General features: G+C 41.5%; 1 protein-coding gene across 10 annotated transcripts in view; it reads left to right on the top strand.

Annotated features, from left to right (window-relative positions):
- BCAS3 (BCAS3 microtubule associated cell migration factor) overlaps window positions 1-27,017 on the top strand; it is a 1,183,153-nt gene that overhangs the window by 647,196 nt on the left and 508,940 nt on the right. For all 10 annotated transcript variants that reach the window (XM_044286261.1, XM_044286253.1, XM_044286262.1 and 7 more), the window contains 2 exons: window positions 6,232-6,428; window positions 9,131-9,228. In XM_044286261.1, the coding sequence (XP_044142196.1) occupies window positions 6,232-6,428; window positions 9,131-9,228 (295 nt within the window). The remainder of the gene's footprint in view (window positions 1-6,231; window positions 6,429-9,130; window positions 9,229-27,017) is intronic.

Here is a 27,017-nt window from a genome sequence, read left to right on the forward strand (position 1 = left end):
TTCTTGTGCGAACCTTATAAACTAGACCGTGGATCACATGCTGAAGCAAAAGAGAATTATATTGCTACAAGTCAGAAGCACAAGGAAACCAGTACAATGTGTAGGCTGGCTGGAGTATTCCTTTGGATCCACAGTATTGTATCTTGGGGTCTAACTCCAGTTTTATTGAGTCCTATTCAGTTTGCAAGAGCATATTGTTATTGGTGGCACACAATGCTATTGCTAAACTTTGGTTATCATCGCGTTTTCCTACTGTTCAGGCTTGGGAGAGGTTTGTCTCAAATGTTATGTTACTGGAGTTTTGACTTTTTAAATCTAATGACAGGGCTAGTGATTGGTCTGCAATTTGGAAATGTTGGGTTAATAATCTAGATCCTAAGGAACGGAGTTAATCTAATTATTGGAATTTGACATTATAGTGAGTCCACTTGTAGCATAAGTGATGTGAAGGTGAGTTTTTTTCTCTCTCCGCAACTGGTGGCTCATCTGAGTGGGGTGGTTGGGAGGAAGGGTTTTTGTAATTTTTCTGTTTGTATTTTTTGTATGTTCAAAATTTGCTTAATAAAATCTATTTAAAAAAACAGTATGTAGACTGGATGATTTTCTTCATTTACATGGCTCCCATTTTTAGATACACTGTTTCATATGTTAAATACATATGCTAAAATCTGCAATGAATATACATCCTATAGCAAAAATTGATTAGTTTGTTTAATTTTTCACTCAAAAATGTGGTGAGGGGAACCACCTGAGGTTCATGTGAACAGTGGTTATCAATTCATCATGGGAACAGTTCTCTATAGATTAGAACATCTGCTGGATGTCCTAATAAAGCTAGCTAGTGGGTTCTGGTGTACCCAGTGAATAGCCATTTGTACCGTATGTAAAATAGCATCTTTCTTGTAGAGGAGTGCCGGATCTGGTCCAGTGATCACTCTCCGTGTGATTTCTGTATACTGTACACCTACTGTACACGTTCCTGATGACATGTTGAGTGGGGGCATTACAGTATGTGGGTTGATATTACACCCATGCACTTAGTGTTATTAGTGTATATGATAAATGCACAAATTTAGGCCTCATGCACACGGCCGTTGTTCTGGTCCGCATCCGAGCCGCAGTTTTTACAGCTCGGGTGGGGACCCATTCACTTCAATGGGGCCGCAAAAGATGCGGACAGCACTCTGTGTGCTGTCTGCATCCGTTGCTCCGTTACGTAGCCCCGCAAAAAAAATATAACATGTCCAATTCTTGTCCGTTTTGCTGACAATAGGCATTTCTACAATGGGCCACCTGTTCCGTTCCGCAAATTGCGGAAGGCACACGGGCGGCTTCCGTGTTTTGTGGATCCGCAATTTGCGAACGGAACGGTCTGTGCATGAGGCCTTATGGAGATCTGTTTTGGTGATAGATTCCCTTATCTTAAATGATGTAGAATCCATATAGTGAAACCATAAAACAATAGCTCCAGCAGGCAAGAGAAATGATGTAGTCTTTATGTTACAACATTAAAATCCACCGATAAGTGTTGCAGATTTAAGTGTGGTCCATAAGCAATGAGCACAACACTAGGAAGCTGGCATTTTTATCTTGAAGACTTGGCCAATGGTGGAGCCCCAGTACCTAAGCCCCAAACATCTCATACCTGAGTTAATTGGTTTGAAGCATTGTACTTTGAAAATGTGTAGTAATTCCTTAATATGATAAAATGATCACAACACCTGTCTTCAGTAGAGCATATAGAGGTAAGGTGGCCCAAGTAAAGATTAAAACACTGATGACATCTGGGAACAGAGGAATCAGTACCAGTTTTCCCTTTATACCCTTTCAATAATCCTTGGTTCAGGTCCCTGCATAAGAGATACAGTCAGGTCCATGCTATGTCTCTCCAGGGCTCTCAGTCCGCCTTTTCCTCCCTTTATCAATTGGAGATTTCCAGTAATAGAATAGAGTACAGCACGCCTCCTACCTGCCTTTTTTGTGGAATTATTCTTCGAAACAAATTCAGGGAGCATGCAAATGTGCCCCAAAATTGCCAGTTCTGTTAGATGTTGTGGGCCTTCCTGAGTGGTGCAGGTTTAAAATGTCCTATAAATGAGGATTCAAGTATTGGGAGCTTGAGAGATTGTATATTCCCTGGAGTCCCGGCAGTAAATCAGTAGACTTTAAGCTTACATTTGTTTGAAATGAATTTTGGCCATTAGTCACTGTGGTGTCCTGGTTCTGTTAGGTTTCAGCTGGCAGGCAGAATGGCGCTTTCTGCTGTACTTTTCTGGCATCAAGCTTCCCATCTGCCTTCCTTGTGTGGAATTATTCTGTGAAACTGGCCTCGCATGCAAATGTGCCCCAGTATTAACAGTTCAATGAGGTTTTGTGGACGTTCCTGGGTGGAGCAGGTTAAGTCCTATGACTGGGGATTCAAATGTTCGGAGGTATGACACAGGGCAGCCAAAATTGTATCATCTCTCCAGCCCCAGTAAATAAACAAGCTTTAAGCTGTCGGAAATGGCATTTGCTTGGTTAATCTCGTGCAGTGCATTTGTGAAAATAAATTTTGGCCAATAGTCACATTGGTGTCATGGTTCTGTTCCATTACATTTCTACGAGCATGCACATTAGTGTAATCTCCTGTGCCTTTGTAAGAAAATAGAGACCCGACTGACCCATTGTAAAGCACTGTCTGGTTCAAGAATAAAACTTCATATTAACTGGAGAATGAACAGAACGATTGCCTAGTGCTCTCCTTTTCATCTTTTTAGTTGCATATCTGCCTAGTTTCGGGCTCTTTTTCTGCCATCCAAGATGGCCATACCGCCTCTCAGACTTCCTGATCAGTGATGGTCACACATGCGGGCTGCCACACATATCGGGAACAGTGATGGTCACACATGCGGGCTGCCATCTTTAGTAAGGTAGACTCACCCTTCCGGCGATGCACAGGTAAGCCCTTACCTGTGCCTGTGACGGGAGCCGGTCTGAAATCAAATGCAGTCACCGGGAGCAGGCAGTTCCGAGAACAGCCACCGGGGGCCTTCATCGGGCTGTTCTGCTCCCTGTGACTGCATTTTATTTCAGACCGGCTCCCGTCATAGGCACAGGTAAGGGCTTACCTGTGCATCGCCGGAAGGGTGAGTCTACCTTACTAAAGATGGCAGGCCGCTTGTGTTTGCTGGCGAACACTGCAAACTGACCATCACTGTTCCTGATACACATCATGCATTGGTTGCCCAAGACCCTTTTAGGCCTCTTGGAGACGAGCGTGTCCAAATTAGGTCCGGATGCGTTGCGAATGCGTTCAGTGAAAAATGCGCGATTTCGCAGGCAAAGTCATTCAGTTTTGCCTTCGATCGCGTTCAGTTGTTCAGTTTTGATTGCGCGGGTGCAATGCGTTTTGCTGCGTTTTGCACGCGGGTGATAAAAAACAACATCTCTTAGCAACCATCCATGAAAAACGCATTGCATTTGCACTTGCTTGCGAATGCGATGCGATTTTCACACAGCTCCATTCACTTCTATGGGGCCAGCATTGCGTGAAAATCGCAGAATATAGAACAAGCTGCGATTTTCACGCAACACAGAAGTGATGCGTGAAAACCAACGCACATGTACACAGCTCCATTGAAATGAATGGGTCCAGATTCCGTGCGGTCGCAATGCGTTCACATGACGCATTGCACCCGCGCGGAATACACGCTCAGCTTTATATAGGGGATTTGTTGTTACATACCCCTTTGACTATATACATTTATCATATGTTATATGCTGTATATGCCCTTGATTTACATGTCAGATATCAAATGAGAGGTATTCATTTCCTGTTGGACTCTTTGGGGGTTCTTTGATTTATTCCCTATGTTTGTATAGGATTATATTTTGCACTGGCACTTTATATGTACTATATATGGATATTTTTCCAAACCCCTCCGTATCCAGTACCATTTGTTTTTGACCAATTTACTTCCAGGTGTCCCTCCTCTTTTGTACGATGTGGATTTCTATGTGTCTCTTTTAACATAATTATGATGTAATATGTTTTTCATGTGATGCTAATAAAGATTCAACTTTTTAGTAACTAATGTGTGATTATTATAAGGGCATACACATTTTTCTAATAGGCGTTGTAGTGGTTTATATGTGGCCCTTATAGGTAAACCTATTGATGAAGTTAAAGACTATATAGTCACTATTCCTAGGGCGAGTGGTGGAAAGGTTCAATCCTACTTTACAGGTGCACAGTGATCTGAGCTACTATTGTTGGCCAGTAATAGACTTATGCTATAACCTGCCACTGGGAAAAAAAGACTGTATTCATTTTCATAAATGCAAAGAATTTTCCCCAGGCTACTTTTTCATTGCTGTTTTTATATCTGCTGAATTTGCTTTAAAAGAACATGTGTTTGCCGTGAATTATTGTGTAAAACATGGCTTGTGTTAAACCACAATCCTGTTTATTCTAAAATAACATTTATTAACATTCAGTGTTACATTTATGAATTCTTACAGATTAATAAAAAATGTTTAATTCCCTTACAAATTTCCAAATATTTTCTCAGCTGGGTCAGTGTAAGGAAAAAGTGGAAGAGCGAATGGAAAATAAACGTAGCACAATCTTAAGGGCAGTAACATGGTTCAGTAGGATTTTCCTTTTCTCATCCTTTTACATTATTGCCTCATGTAAAAGGTTGGATTTATTTGTTAAAATGATGACAGGATAGATATGAAGATATTTCCATATTAGGAATATTGCTATAATTATGTACAACAATTGCAACATATTAGATGTTGGTTTAGAGCAGGCATGTCCAAACTGCGGCCCTCCAGCTGTTGCAAAACTACAACTCCAAGCATGCCTGGATAGCTTACAGCTATTAGGGCATGCTGGGAGTTGTAGTTTTGCAACAGCTGGAGGGCCGCAGTTTGGACATGCCTGGTTTAGAGTATTAGACTGATGATTTCATGCACACAAATTTCCCAGCTAATATTGAACTACATGTACACTGTCTTTGTATGTGAAGTAGAAATCTGCCAATATTTCTTTGTGATGCTTGCAGTTCTGTCCAACATTTGAGAATGTACAGAAACAACTTGTCTGGTTTATTTGTAGGAGTATTCCCACCTTATACTTAATGGCATATTTTTGGGATATTCCATAAATGTTTTATAGGTGCAGGACCCAAACTCTGTTACTCTCACCTGTAGAAAGAACTGGAGTCCCATAACCTCTATTTCAGGCATGGCCAACCTGCGGCTCTCCAGCTGTTGTAAAACTACAACTCCCACCATGCCCTGCTGTAGGTTGATCGCTGTAGACTGTCCAGGCATGATGGGAGTTGTAGTTTTGAAACAGCTGGAGAGCCTCAGGTTGGCCATCCCTGCTCTATTTGCTTATTGATAGTGCTTAATTACTCCCACTGAAATAAATCTCTCTATTGAAATGGTCTGCTTGCTGTGGCTAATGACTGCGTGCATGGGCTTTTCCTGTCTGTTGAGATGGGACCAGGAGGTGGAAGACCAGTGGGGACTTGCTAAGCTTCAGAGTGGTAGCAAAGGGGGTTCGTCGAGGTGAATATACCTTTTTTTAAGGGGCTATAAATAATGTAAAAAATTTACAAAAATACTTCATATAGTCTGTGACAATCTTTTTCTAATAAAGGTAGATCCAACCCTGTACCTCACATGGATCCAGAGCTCTCCCATGTTGTTGCTCCAATTGCTCTGCTCGATTTATGTCAAGCTGGCAGCACAGTCACACGGTAGTAGGGCTGGAGGCAATTGAAGGATGAAACTGAGCATGTGCAACCACCTCAGCCATGTTACTGATGTGGACAGAGAAAGGAAAAGAACCAACAGCAGGTGGCAATATGCAAATTGGGTTTATTAAATAATCCATTGGTGATGCAAAAATTTGAAAAATATAGAATATTTTCCTTGGAACAACTTCTTTAACCCACTTTGTGCCCTTTGAGAAAATGTATTCCCTGCTGGACAATCCCTTTAAATAAATGCAGTTGAACATAGGCTATATGTAAATGACAGTAAACTTCAATAGTATCATTTTAAGAGGACTAAAAACTAGAGTATAGAAATGTATTATCCACAAATGTTTGTGGATATTCGTGTTCCATGCTGAATATCTGGTTACAGGAACTTTCTTTATTGTGCTTTCTTTTGTAATTAGTGATTTTCATGTGTAAGCAGCATTGATCACTGCCATTTCTTGTCATATTCCAGGTGGAAATAGTCACACATACAGGACCTCACAGACGATTGTGGATGGGACCTCAGTTTCAGTTTAAAACGATCCATCCTTCAGGCCAAACAACTGTGATCTCTTCTAGCTCCTCAGTCCTCCACTCACATGCTCCAAGTGATACCCCGCAGCCTTTGCTGGAGTTTGACACAGATGATCTTGATCTAAACAGCCTTAGGTAGATCTTCTATGCACAATTATGTTTTGTTTTTATTTTACTGTTACTGCTGATTTTCTATTTAATATTTTCCAATTTGTCGTATTCGCTTGTTATAAAATGAGTCAATTTGAATATAATTTATAAAGTGTGACATTTTAAAGGAGACTTTATGGCCATCTCTAACAGTGCGAAACGGAAGCACTACGGAGTGCTTTTTGGGGTTCCATTCCATGCTTCCGCACTGCAAAAAGATAGAACTTGCTCTATCTTTTTGAGGAACGGAAGGATCGCAATTCGCAAACCCATTCTAGTGAATTGGTCTGCGATCCTAATGCGGCTGCCCCACGAACAATGCCCGTGCATTGCGTACCACAATTTGCGGTCCACAGCACGGGTACAGGCTTCACATGTTCGTGTTAACGAGCTCTTAGGGCTCATGCACACGACCGATGTTTTGCGGTTCATGTAAATACAGCTCTACTGTGGCTAATAAAATCTGCCCTGTGTCAGTACCTTTTGTAGGTAGTTACAAATTGTCTATTTAAAGAGGTTGTGCACTAATTTCTAGACCTTTCTGACTGGTGGGACCCACATTGATGATCACACTTACCAGCTTGTTTGCTCGCTGACCTAAGCTGCTTGTCTTGGGTGCCCCTATGTAAACTTCTAGACAGATTTAAAAGTGACAGAAAAAACTGTGCAATTAATTAATGCCTCCCCTCATTTCATACATGAACACTTATATAATCACTGCATTTAGGTACATAAAGTGGCATGCAAATCTGGAGTTTTGCTTAAAATAGTAAGGCCCCTTTCACACGGGCATTGCGGGAAAATGTGCGGGTGCGTTGCGGGAACACCCGCGATTTTTCCGTGCGAGTGCAAAATATTGTAATGTGTTTTGCACTCGCATGAGAAAAATCACGCGCGTTTGATACCCAAACCCGAACTTCTTCACAGAAGTTCGGGCTTGGGATCTGTGTTCTGTAGATTGTATTATTTTCCCTTATAACATGGTTATAAGGGAAAATAATAGCATTCTGAATACAGAATGCTTAGTACAATAGCGCTGGAAGGGTTAAAAAAATAAAATTCTTATTTTTTAACCCCTCCAGCGCTATTGTACTAAGCATTCTGTATTCAGAATGCTATTATTTTCCCTTATAACCATGTTATAAGGGAAAATAATAATGATCGGGTCTCCATCCCGATCGTCTCCTAGCAACCGTGCATAAAAATCGCACCGCATCCGCACTTGCTTGCGGATACTTGCGATTTTCACGCAACCCCATTCACTTCTATAACCCCATTCATAAGTGATGCGTGAAAATCACCGCTCATGTGAACAGCCCCATAGAAATGAATGGGTCGGTATTCAGTGCGGGTGCAATGCGTTCAACTCACGCATCGCATCCGTGACCAGGGCTTGCCCATAACTGCAATTGTGACCAGGGCTGCCCAAACTTTTGCATGCCACTGTACCTATAATCACTAGATACTAACACTTACAGATGAATACAATCACATACATGCACACTGGATACATACACTCTAGCTACGTACATGCATGCACATACCCTTTTAGCTCTGATACCGAGTATAGATTTTGCTAGTTCGGTGAGAAGAATACCTTCTACCAGTTTACATTAGCGTATAACTGAGCTAGCACATACTTTACCCTATTAAAAAGACTCATTTAATATGTTTGTATTTGAACTTATTTCCGTCTCTTTTCACTTCTTAATCATGTTGTTTCAACAGAACTTGCAGGTTTTGATTTGACTGATAAGTAAGTTACTAAAATAAATAAGTGTGGCTGAACTGGATGTTTAACCAGTTCTGATCAGCTTCATCCAGAGGAAAGCAAGGAGGGTGTGGGCGGGTGAATTACAGGAATGACCTTGTGATTAGGATTCTAATATTATATACCGTACTCACCACTACCTGTGGACATTTTCTGGCCCCACCTGCTGCTGAATTGCTACAAAATTAAGCCATTGAATTTTATCAGTTTGACACACTTTTAGTCACTGAAAAGAATGTGGAGCCATAAAAACCAGTAAAATATAATAGCAACCAGAGTTAGGTTCACAATTCTGCTGGTTTCTATCGGAGGTAGTTGACAAGCTTGTCAAAAGACACACGTTTAACAGCTTATTTGGGTCTGTAGTGCAGGGTGATAGTTTTTCATACATCATATTAGGCTACTTTCACATTTGATTTTGCACGTCAGGATGCATCTGTTCCATTAGGATGTAGTTGGGGGAAATCAAAACGGAAAAAAAACGGATACATTGTAAATCAGTAGGCGACTGTCCACAAAACGGAATGCGGCCAGAACGGAAGACATCCTGATGCATCCTGAACAGATCTCTTTCCATTCAGAATGCATGAGGACTAAACGGAAAGTTTTTTTTTCCGGTTTTGAGATTCTCAATGGGGCTGATGAGCATTCCCGTTGCATCCAGCAATGCTGGATCCAGAAAGCTACTGCCAGCAGTGTAAAAGAAACCTTATTTGTATGCAGGTGAGATTTATGTCACAAGCTGTAAACTGGGATCATTTCAAGATAAAGGAATGTATTTAGGAAGTTTTATTTTTTATGGTATTCAAAGTTAAACATACTCTTTTACTAACATCATCTCATTTACCATTGACAGAATTTTTACAAAAGTTTTAAAAATATATTGTGAAAATCTTCAAACAAACATGTCTTACAGAATCCAACCTGTTCGCTCTGAGCCTGTAAGCATGCCAGGATCTCCTCGGCCTACTGCTGATCGCAGAGGGGGCTCTACAGTTATTGATGCCACCTCAGGTAGGAAAATCCTTTAATGGTCAAATGGCCATAAAGGAGGACCTTTTTTTTTTTTAGTAAAGGGTTTGGGATCACATTTTTGTTTTGTGTATTTAGATTGTTACTATTATTTAATGATTCCAAGCAAAGTGTCAGATGCTGTAAGGTAATCTATTGAAATGCAGAAAGAAAACAGGAATTATTACTTGCCCCAACTCTTACATACTTTGAATATAATGATATAAACACTGGGTTTAAGGCTCCTGGGCAGCTGTATGCCAGCATGGGGTGCGAGGGGATTTTGTCAAATAAAATCTCTCACAAGTAGAATTATTAAATGCAAAGTATTAGTGAAGCAGTTAGGAGTCGAAGAGGATTTTAATCCATAGTGATTCAGAAATCCCCTGAGAGATTGTTGAGTGGATTGAGGGTTTTAAACTGTAAAAAGAAACTGTAACAAACACAAAAATGGATTTGTATAGGTTGTTTGGAGGATAAAACAATGGATTTAAAATAAAGATTTACAATAAAGATATGCTATGCATATTTGAAACAAGAACTGTCATCCGTAGATCTCAGCATATTACAGTTTTACGGGCATTGATACTGTTAACAAAAAGGCATCCTTGATACCTCGCATTTAGGCAGTATTTCCATGTATGCATATAATATGCTATAATATTATGGCATGGCCTAATTTAAATTGAAACAGGCCCAAACCTATGTAGAGACCAATGATGTAATATCTTTAGAGGTAAATCACAAATTAATAGTTGTCTGCAACCATTACCAAACTGCATACAGATGTAAATAACTCTCATCAAACTGCTGAATAGTAATGAATCTGTATTCGGTAAGCTCTTAAAGCCCATGGACACCTTTACAATGATTTTTAAATTGTTCATTATCTCCCTAAAATGAAGCAATTTTACATCAGCAGAATATGGCCTCATGCACACGACCGTTGTTTTGGTCCGCATCTGAGCCGCAGTTTTTGCGGCTTGGATGCGGACCCATTAACTTCAATGGGGCCGCAAAAGAGGCAGACAGCACTCTGTGTGCTGTCCGCATTCATTGCTCCGTTCCGTGGTCCGCAAAGAAAATATAACCTGTCCTATTCTTGTCTGTTTTGCGGACAAGAGTAGGCAGTTATATCAATGGCTGTCCGTGCCGTTCCGCAAATTGGTCGTGTGCATGAGGCCTATGTGTAAGTCCTTCTCATAGCAGGTAGTGCTGCTGAATGTGACATAAATCCTGTTACTGCGCCTTTTTCTCAGTGTAAGCGTGTTTTCTCACATTTTTCACATGGATTCCGGTGCATAGACTGTGCTGAAATCCACATGAAATAAATGCACTAGCCACCTCCTACTAATTTCATGGGAGTCTGTGTTATAGTTCATACAGCACATGTGACGTAAATGGATCTAATTTGCTTTTGGATCTGCACAATGACAAACTGTTAATCTGTGGCAGAAGTCTGACGGTCAGCCTGTAATGAAAAAGGTTAACGTGTGAGCATAAGCTTAAAGTAAGAAACATGGAGGGGCAGGAGATTTACATGTCAGTTTGAAGAGGGGGGATACCATACAAGAAGGGCGGCTTACACAGGTTGTAGATGGAAAGGAGGCAAACGCAGGGCAGTTTTCTGGGGGAGACTCAATTAGGCTAGATACAAGTGTAAAGAGACAGCAGACCACCCACTACAAACTCTACAGGAGAATGGGATTCATATACTCTTCATCATCAATGACAGGTGAGAGGAGGTCTCTTTTGAGCTGTAGAAGGAGAAATCAGTCCAGGAATGAAAATTTTCTTATACATGGGAAGTAGTGAAGGCATCAGCATCCTGGACACAAAGACGTCACAGCTCTCATCATTTGTTATTGGGGTAGCCATGTCCACATGAACAAATTCTAAAACTAGAAGCTTGGTGCACTGTAATGTCAGGGGGTCTGAAGATTGCATACTGAAATGGAGTGCCACTTAACCACTTAGTAACCACTAACAAAATATTTTTTCAATATCAAAGATGTCCATAGCCTTTAATCTACCCTTGACGGCTGTTTCAAACAAGATTCTATGATCTAACGCTATTGCTAAGTAAATATGTCCTGGGTTATTGTTGAATTAAATGGGTTGACTGGCTCAGGAGCCGACAAGCCCAATGGCCGGAACATGTGTCCATTAAAGGAAAAAAACACACATCTGTCCTCAGTCCCTCCATTTCTGTGCCACTGCCCCAGTTGCTGAACCGGAAGTTGATTGGTTTTGTGGCCTCTGTGGTCACTGGGCTCAGTGGTCACGTGCTAGAATGGCACATCACTCGCACATCACTAGCATTGATGTGCCATTTTAGCACATGTAACTGCAGAGGTAGGTAATTGGCTGCAAAAGTCACAAGACCAAGCGGTTGAGAACCGGGCAGCACCATGGGAAAGAAGGAACTGAGAACAGAAGAGTTGCTTTTTTGTTTTATAATTGGGCACAGGTTACGACCATTGAGGTTGTCATCTCCTAGGCTGGACAACCCCTTTTTAATGTGCATGGAATTTTGGACAAGGAAAGTCGCAGATACTCATTGTCTACATGTATGGATTTTAGAAAACGATATAGCCATGACATCTCTTGTAAATATTTTTTGGTCCATATCATTTTCGTTAAAACATTGATCTGTTTTGGTTCATATGATTCTGCAGAATTTAATGAAAGCATTGTGGTCTTCTGTACCTCTGCAGTGGGTATAATATTCCTTAATGTTCCTGCACTATATTGTGCCATAGTATGCCGTAAAATATTCCGGTTTCAGATCACCGGTTTTCAGCTTTCGTTAGATCAGCACTGGGGGATCCTAAACACTGCTGTACTTTTGAAAACTGAGCAAATGGCAGCCATACTGCAATATCAATTGTACATTGGATTTGTTTTCAGGACTTGATATCTGTCAGGTCCGCTTACAATCTAAATTCCTGTTCTTAGATGATGGCATTCACAGTCACATTGCATTTGCTACTTAAACCTCAAGAACAGTGTGGTATTTCACAAATTCAGCACAGAATGTGGTCTATGTCTCATGCTTACTTTCTTGTACCAACATTGCAGCACATCTTAAGACATGATTGTGGTATTGCTGTATGACTTGCACATTGTATCACTCACTGGTGGATAGGCAGCCTGGTCTTTTTTTCTATTTGCAGGTGAATCATAATCCAGCAGTTGTGTTACTATTTGACAGTTTGAGGAGTGCAGATTTTCTGCCTGCAGGGTATAATGTCCATTACAATAACATATGGGATTTAGAAGAGCGTCTGAAAACCCTGATGTGTCATCTCAAGGTGTCATGCTGGTTTGAAGGCTTTTAAAGAAGAGACCTTCTACTGTAATACGATGCAAGAACAATCATTTGGAGTGATAGTTGTATCTTTATTAAAGGCATGTTTAAGGCAAAGCCAAGAAAAGTTTAATTAAGCAGTAGCTAGAAGACCCACCGAACCTCCTCTTATTTCCGTTAGCAGGGGTGGACTGGCCATCCTCACGACAACTGGCCATAGAACGGTCTGCTGCTCTCCGCATTAGTTCATGCTAAGAGCACCATGTACTTATGTATCTGGCCAGCAGACGCAGGTCCCCTCCTGAATTCAACTCTATTTCTGTCCTCTATGGTAATAGGGCAGTATTTTATTCTGCACTGTGGTATTTGGTTCTGCTCGGTTGGTATGTTGTGCCGGCCCCACCTACTTCTGTTGTCCCTGTCTACTTATGGCTTGTGTTGGACCTGCCTACTTGTGTTGCCCCACCTATTTTTAAAATTGGACTCGCCTACTGCATGGGGCCATTTTAATTTTTTTTTGACGGCCACTTTAAGTTCCCAGTCCACCCCTGTCCGTTAGTGTCACCAATCTAATTTTTTATTGGTGGGCCATACTAGTGGCATGTAGAGCTCTGTTGTCTATGTCAGTGGCTAGATTATTTCCTCAGCTCTTTTCCTGGTACGCTGGTCATACTCCACTGTGTTCTGTGCCAAGCACCATACTTAATGCCATAGCTCACCTTGCATGTGCCACTCCTAATGGAGCTTAAGTAAAGTGCCAGTGTCAGGACCTATATGTCCTATATCCTCATAAATACTTCTCCTTCTGGGGAGTTGCCTAGGGAAAGGGAGAAGGGAGCTGCCTAAGGAAAGGGATTTGTGGACAGCACTTTTAATTATGCACAGTTGCAATAAAAGGCTTATTGGCCATTCGATTCCTTCCTTATGGTGGAATCTGGTTTATATTATCTTTCAGTTTAAATGTTATTTTATTCTAAAGTTTCTTCAATATATGTATTGCATGTTTTAGTGTGTAATATTTGAGGCATGGGCTGGAGATAATGTTTTATACTTATTTGTTGTTCTAAAAGAGTTATTTAATATTATACTCTTACATGATTTCAAGTAGTGGTTTAGAACCTGACATGACTCCTGGGAGAGACAGTGAGAGTCCTGATTACCCCACCCACACTCAGTGATTGACGGCTCTCCCTATATCAGTGTGTACCTACAGAACGGCCAATCATCCTGTGTGGGCAGGATAGTCAGTACTCTTACTGCCTCTCTTGGGAATTCTGTCAGGATTTACTCTGCTTTTTTGGCTAGATGCACACGACCATAAGCGTTTTGTGGTCCACAACCTCAGATCTGTTAAATATGGATACCGTCTGTGTGCATGCCATAATTTCCTTATAGACATGGCCATTCTTGTCCGCTAAATGGACAAGAATAGGACTTGTTCTACATCTTGCGGAACAGCCACACACATGCGGACAGCACATGGATGACATCCGTGTGCTGTCCTTTAGTTTTTGCAGACCCATACAAATAAATGTGTCCCTGTGCAATCCGCAAAAATGCAGATTGGATGTGGACCCAAAGTACGGTAGTGTACATGTAGCCTAACTCAGAAACCTAAGTTATCCCGCGCCAAAGTATACAAACCTATATGTCACAGAGCTCAGCTTTATATCCTGATCTCAGGTAGGGCAGTAGAAAACACCTGACAAATATCATGCCACAGTACGCATTCAGAGGTCTTGTGGAGTCAGTACCTCTAAAAGTCATAGCTGTTGGAGCAGCACAAGGGGGGCTACCTTCTTTTAGGTTTTAATCTTAGGGACTATACTGTAAATGCAAATATATGGAGTTTGTCAGCTCAAGTCCAGTGGGTGCACGGGATTCATGTGGCATCAGCCATACACAGAATCCAATAAAAGGCAAATCCAGCACTCCAATGAAATATAATAAAATGTAAATAGAAAATAATAATTATCTAAAATATAATACAATGTAGCATTTATTCCAAGCAATACATCAAGTCCAAGTGCAGCATACCAATCTGGCATCTTTCCGACCCCTTCGGGTCCTTAGTCATAGTATACTGTAAATGTATGATATACCAGGCATGCTCAACCTGCGGCCCTCCAGCTGTTGCAAAACTACAACTCCCATAATTCCTGGACAGCCAACAGCTATCAGCCTACAGAAGGGCATGGTGGGAGTTGTAGTTTTACAACAGCTGGAGGGCCGCAGGTTGAGCATCCCTGGTATTTACCAATATTATATACTGTATATAGGTATTTATAGCTCCCCAGCAAAGAGTTAGCTAAACAAATTATTTTTTGATCCTTTGGTTATCATTTAGTGGAGGTGATTCTTATTCCAGCATACTTTCAGTCATATTATAGTTGAAACTTGCAGCTGATGGCGTTGTTGAAAGCCGGCTGACGGTGCCCCTCTAGTACGGTGAGCGTTCTACCATTTACAATAGGCCGCACGTTGCTTTTATCACTTACTTAAATCTTATGAGGATGTTTGTAGCTGTAAACAGGTCTGAAGTAGGGCTTGTAAAAAGTTTACTAGCTGCTTTGAACCAGGAAGTGATTCCAGGCCGTGCACCTTACACTGAGGACATTTGATGCCTATCGGAGTGTTGTTACTTGTCGCCAGGAGATGGAGGCTCTGTGGCGCCTTCTCTTATCACCGCTCATCTCTCTGTCTCACCTAGAAAAAAACTAAGTTGCCATATTGCCACTGGTCGCATTTGTTTTCCCTCTTTTGTGTGTAAAGGACATTGATGGCCTCTCCACATGCCTCCTTCCAGTGATGAGCGTGTTAACATCGCATTACATTTCACAGGAGTCTCTCTGCATTTCCTTTATAATACGCAGCAAAACATTCTAATTGAATCTACATTTATGTTACATTGGTGACAAGACAAGGATATGACTTCATTTGTAATCGAATCATCGTGACTCACACAGATGTGTGACTATAGCAATTTAATTTGGCCTGACCTGGGTAACTGGAAGAAAATAAAGGACATTTTTGTTTGTATTGTAGACCTAAATCTAGTGGCTGAATGATTTCTTATTCTATATCTCCTTATAGCAGTCCGAACATTGATAAAAAGCTGCAATCCTCTGCATAAAGTTAAGTGATAAAGTGTTATCTGCCGCCAGCCTCCTCTAGGTTAGGAGCTCACCACTGCTTATACATTGACTTCAATAAGAAAATGGTCAGCTCCCATAGTGGTGCCGGCAGACAGACATATTTTTTGTCTATGCCTAGGACATTCCCTAACATATCATACATCTAGTGGTGGTCTGTGGTATCCCTTTAAGTTTTAGCACCCAAGTAATATTGTTTGAAAATGTACCGTATGTATATTGTATGTATATACATATATTTTTTGAAGGAAAAGCTGTGTGCACTGCACCCTCTTAATCCTCTGTATTTTGTACATATAAATCTCTGCTCTCTGTGAGCTCAAAACCGCCATTGGCTATTACCATTAATACCATTTGGCTGTTATCAGTGATACCATTTGGCTGTTATCAGTGATACCATTTGGCTATCACCAGTACCAGTGACACGTTTGGGTTTTACCAGTGATGCTATTTGGCTGTTACCGGTGATATAGTTTGGCTATTACCAGTGACACCATTTGCCTATTACCATGGATTAGGGATCGACCGATTACTGGTTTTACTGATATTATGGGCCGATATTCAGGATTTTGAACGTTATCGGCATCTATTTTGCCGATATTCCGATAACGTATGGGGAACAAGGATTGTGCTGCTGACAGCGCTCTCCATGTTCCCTCAGCAGCACAGGGGAGAAGGAAGCAGTGTCTCCCTCCCGCTGTACTGCTGCAGCCAATGAGGGGAAGGAGGACAACAGGGGGGGGGGGCTGTGGCCACTGCGCCACCAATGAAGATAACGCTCTTATTCATTCATGTACAGGAGGTGGGAGCTGGCTGCAGAATCACATAGCCGGCTCCCGACCTCTATGAGCGGTAGCTGTGATCTGCGGTAGTTAACCCTTCAGGTGCGGCACCTGAGGGGTTAACTGCCGCGGATCGCAGCTACCACACATAGAGGTCGGGAGCCGGCTATGTGATTCTGCAGCCAGCTCCCGCCTCCTGTATATGAATGAATGAGAGAGTTATCTTCATCGGTGGCGCAGTGCGCCCCCCCCAACCCCAGTATTAATCATTGGTGGTGCAGTGCGCCCCCCACCTCCACCCCCATATTAAATACATTGGTGGTGCAGTGCGCCCCCCCACCCAAGCCCCCCAGTATTAATCATTGGTGGCAATGGCCACAGGGTCTCCTCTACCCTCCTCCTCAGTGACAGTTCCAATCGGAGCCCCAGCAGTGTAAGCCTGGAGCTCCGATCGGTTACCATGGCAGCCAGGACGCTACTGAAGCCCTGGCTGCCATAGTCGGCTCCCTGCTGCTGTGTGCACAAAGCACAGGGCAGCAGGGAGAGTGTGAGGTCCTATTCACCCTGATAGAGATCTATCAGGGTGAATAGGACAAGGTTTCTTGTCCCCAAGGGGGCTAATAGTTAGTAAAAAAAAAAAAAACGCACCAAAATATTAATTATAAATAAAAAAGAAATATTAACAAAAAAAAAAATACACGTTAACAATAAATATATTCATTTTCAGCAGATTTGTGTAGGAATTTATCGGCTATCGGTCTAAAAGTTTACAGATTATCGGTATCGGCCCTAAAAAATCTATATTGGTCGATCCCTACCATGGATACTATTTGACTGTTACCAGTGATACTATTTGGCTATTACCAGGGATACTATTTGGCTGTTACCAGTGATAATAGTTGGCTATTACCATTGATATGATTTGGCTATTACCAGTGATACCATTTGGCTATTTCCAGAAATATTCTCTGTACAGATGTGTATAGAGATAGTTGTCATTCACTAACAAGATGGCCCCATGTATAACTAAACTAAGAAAGAGCAGAGATATGAATTTACATTGGGGCAGATTTATCAAGACTGACATTCCCATACACCAGTCTTGATCCCTGTTTTACATTGCACCTAGTTTATTAAGGGGCACATTCCTCTTAATAAGTTAGTCTCATCTCTGGCAGCTCATGTGCCAGAAACACAAATGTATACCTGCTAGGGGCAGGAGTAGACTTGAGCTTTAACGTACGCCAGTTTCTGGCATCAGTTATAATAAATCCAGTTGACTCCGCCCCTCCTGCTAGGCCCTGCCCCCTTTTTTCACCACTTTAGAATAGAGGCGAGAAGGTCAAAAAGTTGTCAATTATCATACAAATATGACGTGCACCATAGTTTGCAACGTTTTACTGCCACAGTACTGGCATAAATAGCCACTTCTTTCGCACTCTGTTTTGGTGCAAAGTAAGCCAACCAATAGGTGATATAAACATGCACCGAAACGTATCATCTTTCATCAGCCCCCGCATATTCAGACTGCTTAGTCTAAGTTGTAACTGACAGAATAAGTAAATGTGTCCCAAAGCGTCCCTATTTACAGCGTGCTGCATTGTTAATGGTGACAGTATACGCTATGTTAGATTGCCTGTATTGTAGTCCATTGACTCTCTAGTATATGCAGAAGGCTGCTTCTTTATGATTTGGACTGGATTGCATAATATCTGTGCTGTGTGTGGCACAGCACGTGGTTGTAATAAAGCGCTTCCTCTGTAGCCATATCAAATGGACTCTGTGAAAAGAAGGCGCTGTTGCTGGCGGTGTGACTAATTTGATCCAGGAAATAATTTACTGGCCTCCATTGATGAAAATATAAGTTTGCATAACCAGTTAAGTTGTACACTATGCACTGCAAATTCCTTTAATCTGGCACCCATTTGTCCAGAAACCCGTATATTCTGTGTCACAGTTTTAGTTTGGAACTGATAAAAGCTAAATTCTGAACAAAAGCAATCAGTTATGATTTATGTGATTGAAGGGGTTTTCCAGTTCCTCTGGACTGATGGTCTATTCTCAGGATTGGTCATCAATATCTAATCGGTGGGGGTCTGACTTTCGACACCCCCATGATGAGCTGTTTGAGCTAAGCCAGTGATGTCACATTCGCCAGTCACATGACCTAGATGCATTCGAGTGAATGTTGCTGAGCTTCACTTCCACGGACAGCCACTATCCAGTGGACAACGCAGTGCTTGGTAAGCTGCGAGAAAGCAGTGGCACTCTCCAAAGCTGAACCCCACTGATCAGATATTGATGACCTCAATATTAAACACTTGGATAATCCCCTTGGATAATACACATTTTGGGATTTCTTACTGAATGCTCTCTTTCTTTACAATTCAGTAGTATATACTTTTATATGTCGGATAATACGTAATATTTGATATCTGCCAGGTTCTGTCGCAGACAGGATATAGAACTAAAACTGAAATTAGTATTTTAAAATGAGTCTTGTTTTCTAATTACATATTCCTGCTGCAGACCCTCTAAATTCCTCTTTTGGTATCCAAGATGGCCGCACTGCTTCTCGGACCTCCTCATGCATACTGTGCATTTGGTAGTATAAGACACTTAATGCTGCTCGCAGATCGGTAGTACTGGCCAATCCAAGAGCAGGGCTGGATAAGCAGGAAGTGTCTTGGACTGTTGATGCACAGTGTGCATGAGGTAGTCTATGAAACCATGCGGCCATCTTGGATGACGGAAGAGAAACCTGGGATCCATGGATCTGTGCCTGAAATGATGACACAGAGGGTAATATGTAAGTGTTCTATTCATTCCCCAGTATATGTGATTTTTTTCCTTAAACCGTAGCAGGGGTGTAGCTATAGGGGTGCAGAGGTAGCAGAAGCTACCGGGCCCAAGAGCCTGAGGGGGCCCAAAGACACTTGTGCCACATAAGAAAACACCGGTATTATAGAAAGTGCATGCAGGGAGGACTCTGTCATAGATTTTGGTTAGTCCTCTGGCTGGAAGAAAGTGATTAGGTAAAGAATATGGCATGGGGGTGGGGGGTGGGTGCTTTTTGCCTCAACAGAAGGCTATGTGCTTCCCTGCCCCTGGCCATAAAGCACTGAGGGAAGGGGGGGGGCCAAAGCTGAACTCTTGCACCAGGGCCCATGAGCTTTTAGCTACGCCCTTGAACCGCAGCATTGGTTCAATATTATTATAAAACAGACATTTTGCATAAGCAGATTGATTAATGTACAGCAAATTCTGTAAATTTTCTGAAAATGGCACATTCTATATAATACACAGTGCAACCCACCACATACTAGACACATTTACACCACCTCATGACTGAAGACATCCTGATGCATCCTGAACGGATTACTTTCCATTCAGAATGCATTAGGATAAAACTGATCCGTTTTTTTTCCGGTATTGGGCCCCTAGGATGGAACTCAATACCGGAAAACTTTGACGCAAGTGTGAAAGTACCCTTACATTTAGGGTCCATTCACACGTCTGTAATTTGGGTCTGCATTCGTTCCGCAATTTGCGGACCCATTCACTTTCAATGGGGCTGGAACGGATGCCAATCCACATTTTTGGGATCCGCATTCGTTTTTTAGGGATCCGCAATTCCGTTCCTGAAAATTCCGCAATTGTGGACCAGAAAAGGAATTTTCTATTATAGTGTCTGTGATAGTGTCTGAAATTGCAGATCACACATTGGAGGTGTCCGTGTTTTGCGGATCCGCAAAACACTTACGGACGTTTGAATGGACCCTTAGAATCAGTGCTGAATGTGCCGAAGTTATGTAGAGGCCGGCGCCTCTATGTAACTTTGGCAATCCACAAGAAACTATAGGGCTTATTAAGACCAACGTCTAAAACACCGATCCTAATAAATGTGCCCCTATGTTTGTATGCATCAAGATCAGCATTCCTATAAATTCTATGTTATTGACCAACCATTGCTTATGAGAACTATACAATACACTTTATGCTTTATGGTATGATAGCATACTAATACTTATTTGTTTGTATGTAGCGTCCCGTCTTTCTGCTTTGAATTCTCTGCTGCATCTCATCATTCATGTAGCAGTGATCATGTGTGAATGCTGTATGAACTCCCAATCTGCTTTATTTGCCCTGGGCAACAAGTGCAATGCTCGAGTAGTCATCGGTGTCTTATTACTAGCAATGATAGGGCCTTAGGATTTCTGGCGTCACAAACTCTTTAAGGCAGTCCGTGCATGAGCAGATCTAGTCAGTGCTTGAGGGTCATTACAGGTACAGCGGTGAAATCAATATGGTCTTGAATCCTTGACCTGAGCCTGTAATTACCTGAATGGCATAAAGGCTGCTTGTGTTGTTACAGATAGTGCTTGTTTTCAGACCTGACATGCGTGGGATCAATCTGTTAAGGAAGGATATTGCTCTTTTTGTATTTCTTATAGCAGTCAACAATATACGCTAGGCTTTATCAATCCAGGTTCATGTTACTCTTGCGTGGTTGCATACATCGTATGTTTAATGTTGTATAGCTGTGATTGCATGGCATTCACGCAGGCAGCAATACACAGCATCAGACACAGTATTAATCTACATTAAGAAAGAACGTCTCTTAGGAAGCTGGGCATTGCTGTATTTGTAACACCTTGGTATAGATAAAACGCCTCTAGGAGGGAGATACGTTGCAAGAGATGTTTGATTTTGGTGATTGGAGGCTGATATCTCTTATGGTGGCCATACACATTAGATGGCAGGTTGAATACTGAACAGCAGTTGAACAAACAGAGATCTGGTGAAGGATTGTTTCGTAGACACGGCCATACACATTTTAGTCCTTATTGAAAGATCTTTCGTTCACCAACAATCAGGTGAAAGTTTCAAAGGTGGCTAAGTTCTATTCAGAAAACAATGGTCATTAGTCGGCTAAAACGATCATTTTTTTGTTAAATTTCACCCGGCAAACAATAGTTTTGATTAAAGTTGTCCATTTTGATAAACTTCAGACTAATATGTATGGGAACCTTCAATGGTTAGGAAGAATCAAAGGTGCTATCATACACATTAGATAGATGTTAGACAAATGTTGTTGATTTTGGCCGAACATCTAACGTATATGGAGGTGTCCCAAATGTCCCCAGGTGGTAGATGACCAGGAAGGAAGGGTTTCAGGTGTCATGCTCAATCCTTTCACTATCAAAGAAAATAGGCTGCCACCAGAGGTAAAATTCCAAAAGAAAAGTGAATTTGTTCTCTAACACTCGTTAAAAATCAATGCTTTATTAAATACTTCCTAAAAACATCTTTCAAAAACCAATATTGTCCTATGCATTTCATACATTGTATGAATTGTTCTTAGTCATGGGGTCATTTACCAAAGTGGTGTAAAGTAGAACTGCCCATAGCAACCAATCAGACTCCACCTTTCATTTTTGACAGCTCCTTTAGAAAATGAAAGGTGGAATCTGATTGGTTGCTATGGGCAGTTCTACTTTACACCACTTTGGTAAATGACCCCATGACTAAGAACAATTCATACAATGTATGAAATGCATAGGACAATATTGGTTTTTGAAAGATGTTTTTAGGAAGTATTTAATAAAGCATTGATTTTTAACAAGTGTTAGAGAACAAATTCACTTTTCTTTTGGAATTTTACCTCTGGTGGCAGCCTATTTTCTTTGATAGTGAAAGGATTGAGCAGTTTGATAAATGACCACGTTAGCGCCATGACTAAGGACAAGTCCTACTATGTCTGAAATGTGCAGGCCTTTTTTTTTTTTTTTTTACTGTTCTTTGCAAGTTGTTTTTAAGATGCATTTAATAAAACATTGATTTTCAATGAGTGCTGGAGAACAAATTTACTTTTCTATTGGAATTTCACTTGTTTGCGTGTCTCTGATTCAGGACTCGTCCCTGCACCCGATGTCTGGACTTCCATCATTAGGAGACTGCTGGTGAGGATACCTTTGTATGTGTTTTTCTGGGATGTAGACTTCGGACATTTTATTTGTTACTTTTGTTTTGCTGTTATTAACGTGTTATTTGGACTTGCTTGTACTTTGCCTTTTTGACACACAACACTAAATGATTGCATATGCATTTCTCCTCAAAGTAGATTTAATAGTAGAGGAATATTGGATTCCTTGACCCTTTAATTGAATAGATAAATCATGTTAACTCAATACAGAACATATGTTTTCATATTTAATACACTGGGCTTTGTAATTTAGCTGTTGCACGTATGCGAATGTTTGCTAAGTGCAGAAAACCTGTGAGAAAAATGTATCAAGTTTTTTCATGATTACAGCTGAGGAAAACCTACTTTTTTGTATATCCGAATTCACCTTTATCTAGTTCCTCTGTTGTATTGCACGGGATATTGAAACATTCATAACAAACTGTAAGTCTGGTCTGCGACCAAAGAGGAGAATAATTCAATATCAGTGGCCATTGCTGAAACAGAATCTTTCTCCAAAATGGCCCCTTTAAGACAGAGCATATATGAGGTGGTCATTCTGAATAAAATCAGTGGGTGAATATGCATGCTCTATGCAGGTTTATGTGTTCACCAGCCTTATTGGTTAAAGGGGGAGAATATTGATGACCTCTGCTTGGATGGGGGCCGACTCCCGACACCTCTGACAATCAGCTGTTTGAAGAGGCCACAACCCTCCAGTGAGTGCCGTGGCCTCTTCCCAGGGCAGAGGAGTCATGTTCATCAGTCCCATTCAGGTGACTACAGTACCAAACACAGCTGCAATATAGTATGTTGGGCTGTGCTTGGTATGCTGTAGGGGGGCCGCAGAGCTCACCTGAGCAGCTGATCAGTGGCAGTGCCCGATGATAGAACCCCACTTATCTGATATGATGACCTATACTGAGGATATGTAATCAATTTTTTACTCCTGGAAAACCCCTTTGAGAGGCATCACATGGTCACATCAGCTTAAAGGAACCTTTATGGAGTGGGTTGCCTTGATTTAGGAAATAGCCTTCTTTTTGTTCGGAAGCTTTGCAAGTTTTGACCATGGATTAGTATTGCAGCTCAGGCCCATTCACTTGAAGTGTGGCACTGCTTCTGGAGAAATACTGGCCCCCTTTGTTTAAATCTTATAACGTTTCATTTAATGTAAAAAGTTTAAAACCCATGTGATTTATTGTAATTAATTTAAAATATTTTTCAGAATCTTTAAAGCATTACTGTCTTTCCGGTGACTTTCTAGAATAAGCTGTTTTGGGTGTGTACATGAGGAATAATATCTTATCTGGCCTTTTTGTGACATTTACCACAGTTTACCCATCTGTAGGCAACATCTTTAATTGTCAGTTTTCCCTAAGGTAATGGGTGGTGAATAGTTGCTGTGATGTCTCCCATACATAGCACTTATCCTGCTTCCATATCTCTATCATACACTCAGAGGCAACAGCAGTATGGAGGACATTATGTAGCAGTAATGAGCAGTGCGGCTGTAAATCCATATCTGGGGTGAGATAGTAACCTTACTACAAGCTGTGTTCATTTCTCCTCCCACATCCCATAGACTTCTATGGCAGACATGTAATTTGATCACCCAGTGAATTGACAGTCTGTCTCATCTAAGGCCTAGTTCACACGAACGTTTTTTTTGCGGGTGTACGGGCCGTTTTTTTGTGTTCCGTATACGGTCCGTATACGGAACCATTCATTTCAATGGTTCCGCAAAAAAAACGGAATGTGTTCCGTATGCATTCCGTTTCCGTATTTCCGTTTTTCCGTTCCGTTGAAAGATAGAGCTTGTCCTATATTTGGCCGTAAATCACGGGTCGTGGCTCCATTCAAGTCAATGGGTCCGCAAAAAAAACGGAACACATACGGAAATGCATCCGTATGTCTTCCGTTTCCGTTCCGTTTTTTCTGAATCATCTATTGAAAATGTTATGCCCAGCCCAATTTTTTCTATGTAATTACTGTATACTGTATATGCCATACGGAAAAACGGAACGGAAAAATGGAAAGGAAACGGAAACACAACTGAACTTAAAAACGGAACAACGGATCCGTGAAAAACGGACCGCAAAAAACAATAAAAGCCATACGGTCGTGTGAACTAGGCCTAAGACTGATTGTAGCAGTGAATTGAAATTGTATTATCAGTTCATGAGGCTAAGGGAGCAGATGAAGTGGCTTATAAGTGGAAACATTTTGCTCTATTAAGATATATTACAAAGTTTCTTATATTTGCATGTACTATTGATTTATACAAACGTTTTTTTAAAGTACCATACCTTAGGGTAGGCCATCCATATTGATTGGGGGGGGGGGGGGTCCAACCTTTGGGCCCCTGTGCCCCATTTTTTATATAGGAACTGCCGCTTGTCCATACCAGTGGCTGTACCTAGTACTACAGCTTGTTCGCTTCGACTGAACAGTGATCAAACCAATTATTTAATGTATGCATGATCGAATAAATCTGTTACTTTGATGAATTAGAGAATATTAAATCCATATGGCATAAACGATATTCCAGAATGTGCCCTTTCTACTTGTTTTTTTCTCTCTGATGAATGTGTATTCCTGCGGTATTAATAGAGTTTAGACTAGATTAATAGAGTAATAGACCTGTGATTACACAACATTTCACCCTTGGTAACAGATTGTCAAATCAGTAACTGGAACAAAAGTACAAACTGAGTTCTTGCTTCATGTCACACATATAATAGTCGTTTTTCATGCTATTAAGTGCTTTTGAACACTACCTAGAGAAAGTGTTGATTGTAATTAGGCCTGACACTTTGGTCCTGCATCGTGAAGCTGCACATAGCACCAGGGTTTCCCTTGGGTGCCCTGGAATACAATATTTACTCGACAGAAGATTTAAGAGCTGCTAATCACCGTCTGGAATGTTATAGAACAGTGAGTCCCAATGTTCCTAAAAATCTCCCAGAATTATGATTTTCATTGAGGCCATTTACAGCATTGAAGTGCTATTACAATACATGCTGCAAACCTATATACAGTATGTGAAGTCAAAAAAAAAGCAGACTTAGAACATTTATACCCCACATCCACTATATTTTAAGGGTAAAATGTTCTCCTATACCTAATTACCTCTTTATAGATGGTTGATTGCTGGATTGACAAATGATTCAGTAGAGATTATAGGGGTCATTTACTATACTGAAATACGCCTAAATGAGGTTAGTTGTGCCATTATCTGCGACTTTGCCCCGCTCACACCAGGTCTGAAATTGTGGGCGTTGGAAGGGTACGGGTCGGCATTCACCATTTTCTGCGCCTGTTTTAGATGTAGAAAATGGTCTAAATGTAAGACAGCTAGGAAGCTATCTTACATTTAGAACTGGCACTGGATGTGCTGAAGTTATGGAGAGACCTGCACCTCGGATCCACCGCCAGCTTAGGGATTTATTAAGACCGACCCCTATTAGTCTGGCAATTTGATTATTTCCTAGTTTAGGCTAGTTTCACACTAGCATTAGACATCTCCGACAGCCTGCCAGAGGTGTTTGGATCTGACGTTGCCAGATGCTATCTGATACCCGCCAGCCCCATTAATTTGCGCTCAGCAGTTTTAGTCTGGCCGGTTCTCTGCATATATGCTGGGTTGCATCCGGTTCTCTGCCAGTCCCTATTTTAATTAATGGGGCGGATGACGGCGCTTTAGCTTCCGACAATGTCAGAATGCAGAGAGATCCAGCAACTGTTCCCTGCCGGGTCTAAAAGAGCTAGAGTGAAGCTAGCCTTAACAGGCTGTTCATGGATTTTAATATTGATGGCTTATCCTCAGTAGTAAATTGGAGGAGGTCTTGCCTATCCTCAGGATAGGCCATCAATATCAGATTGATGGGGGGTCCAACTCCCTGCACCCTCACCAGTCATCTGTTTCAAATTAGATCCAGTGCTAGAACTACAATACTACAGAATTAAGATGAATCAGTTATAAGTATTAAACAAATCTCCTCTTTAATATGGAAAATTTCAGCCCGCACAACCCCTAGCAGGTGCAGATTGCTGTGGCGAAATAGAGATATAAATGTAAAAACACAAAATGCAATCGCACACTGCAACCAGCACTCTGCCCTGCCTTTATGCTGGATGTTGAATAAGGCATTGGTGTACATTTTGGCCAAAGCGTAATAAGCCACTCACCACGTCAAGGTCGCCTTCATGAGTGGTCCCTAACACTAGTTCCTACCTTTTATGGGCCATGACAGCCACATAAAGTCCAGGGAGCGCAGGTACAGCATGCACGCCAAGCACACTCTGCTTTTAACCCCGTCCGGTGCCATTACAGCTTTCATCGGATCCAGGGATGCAAGTACTCACATGCATGCTGAGCCCACTTTATACTTCTCCTGGAGCCTAATGGCTACTGGTAGGTGCTGTATAAGCAGACTCAGTTTTATACTGACTTTAAAACCAGCCTCCAGGGGGGCAGATTAACTGGACAGGTGTGCTTGACTGCTTGGAGATCGCCACGCCTCCAATACGTACTACAAAGAGAAAAATATGGAAAATTTCAGCCCGCACAACCCCTAGCA

Source organism: Bufo gargarizans, chromosome 3 (assembly GCF_014858855.1).
Source record: "Bufo gargarizans isolate SCDJY-AF-19 chromosome 3, ASM1485885v1, whole genome shotgun sequence".
NCBI lineage: Eukaryota > Metazoa > Chordata > Amphibia > Anura > Bufonidae > Bufo > Bufo gargarizans.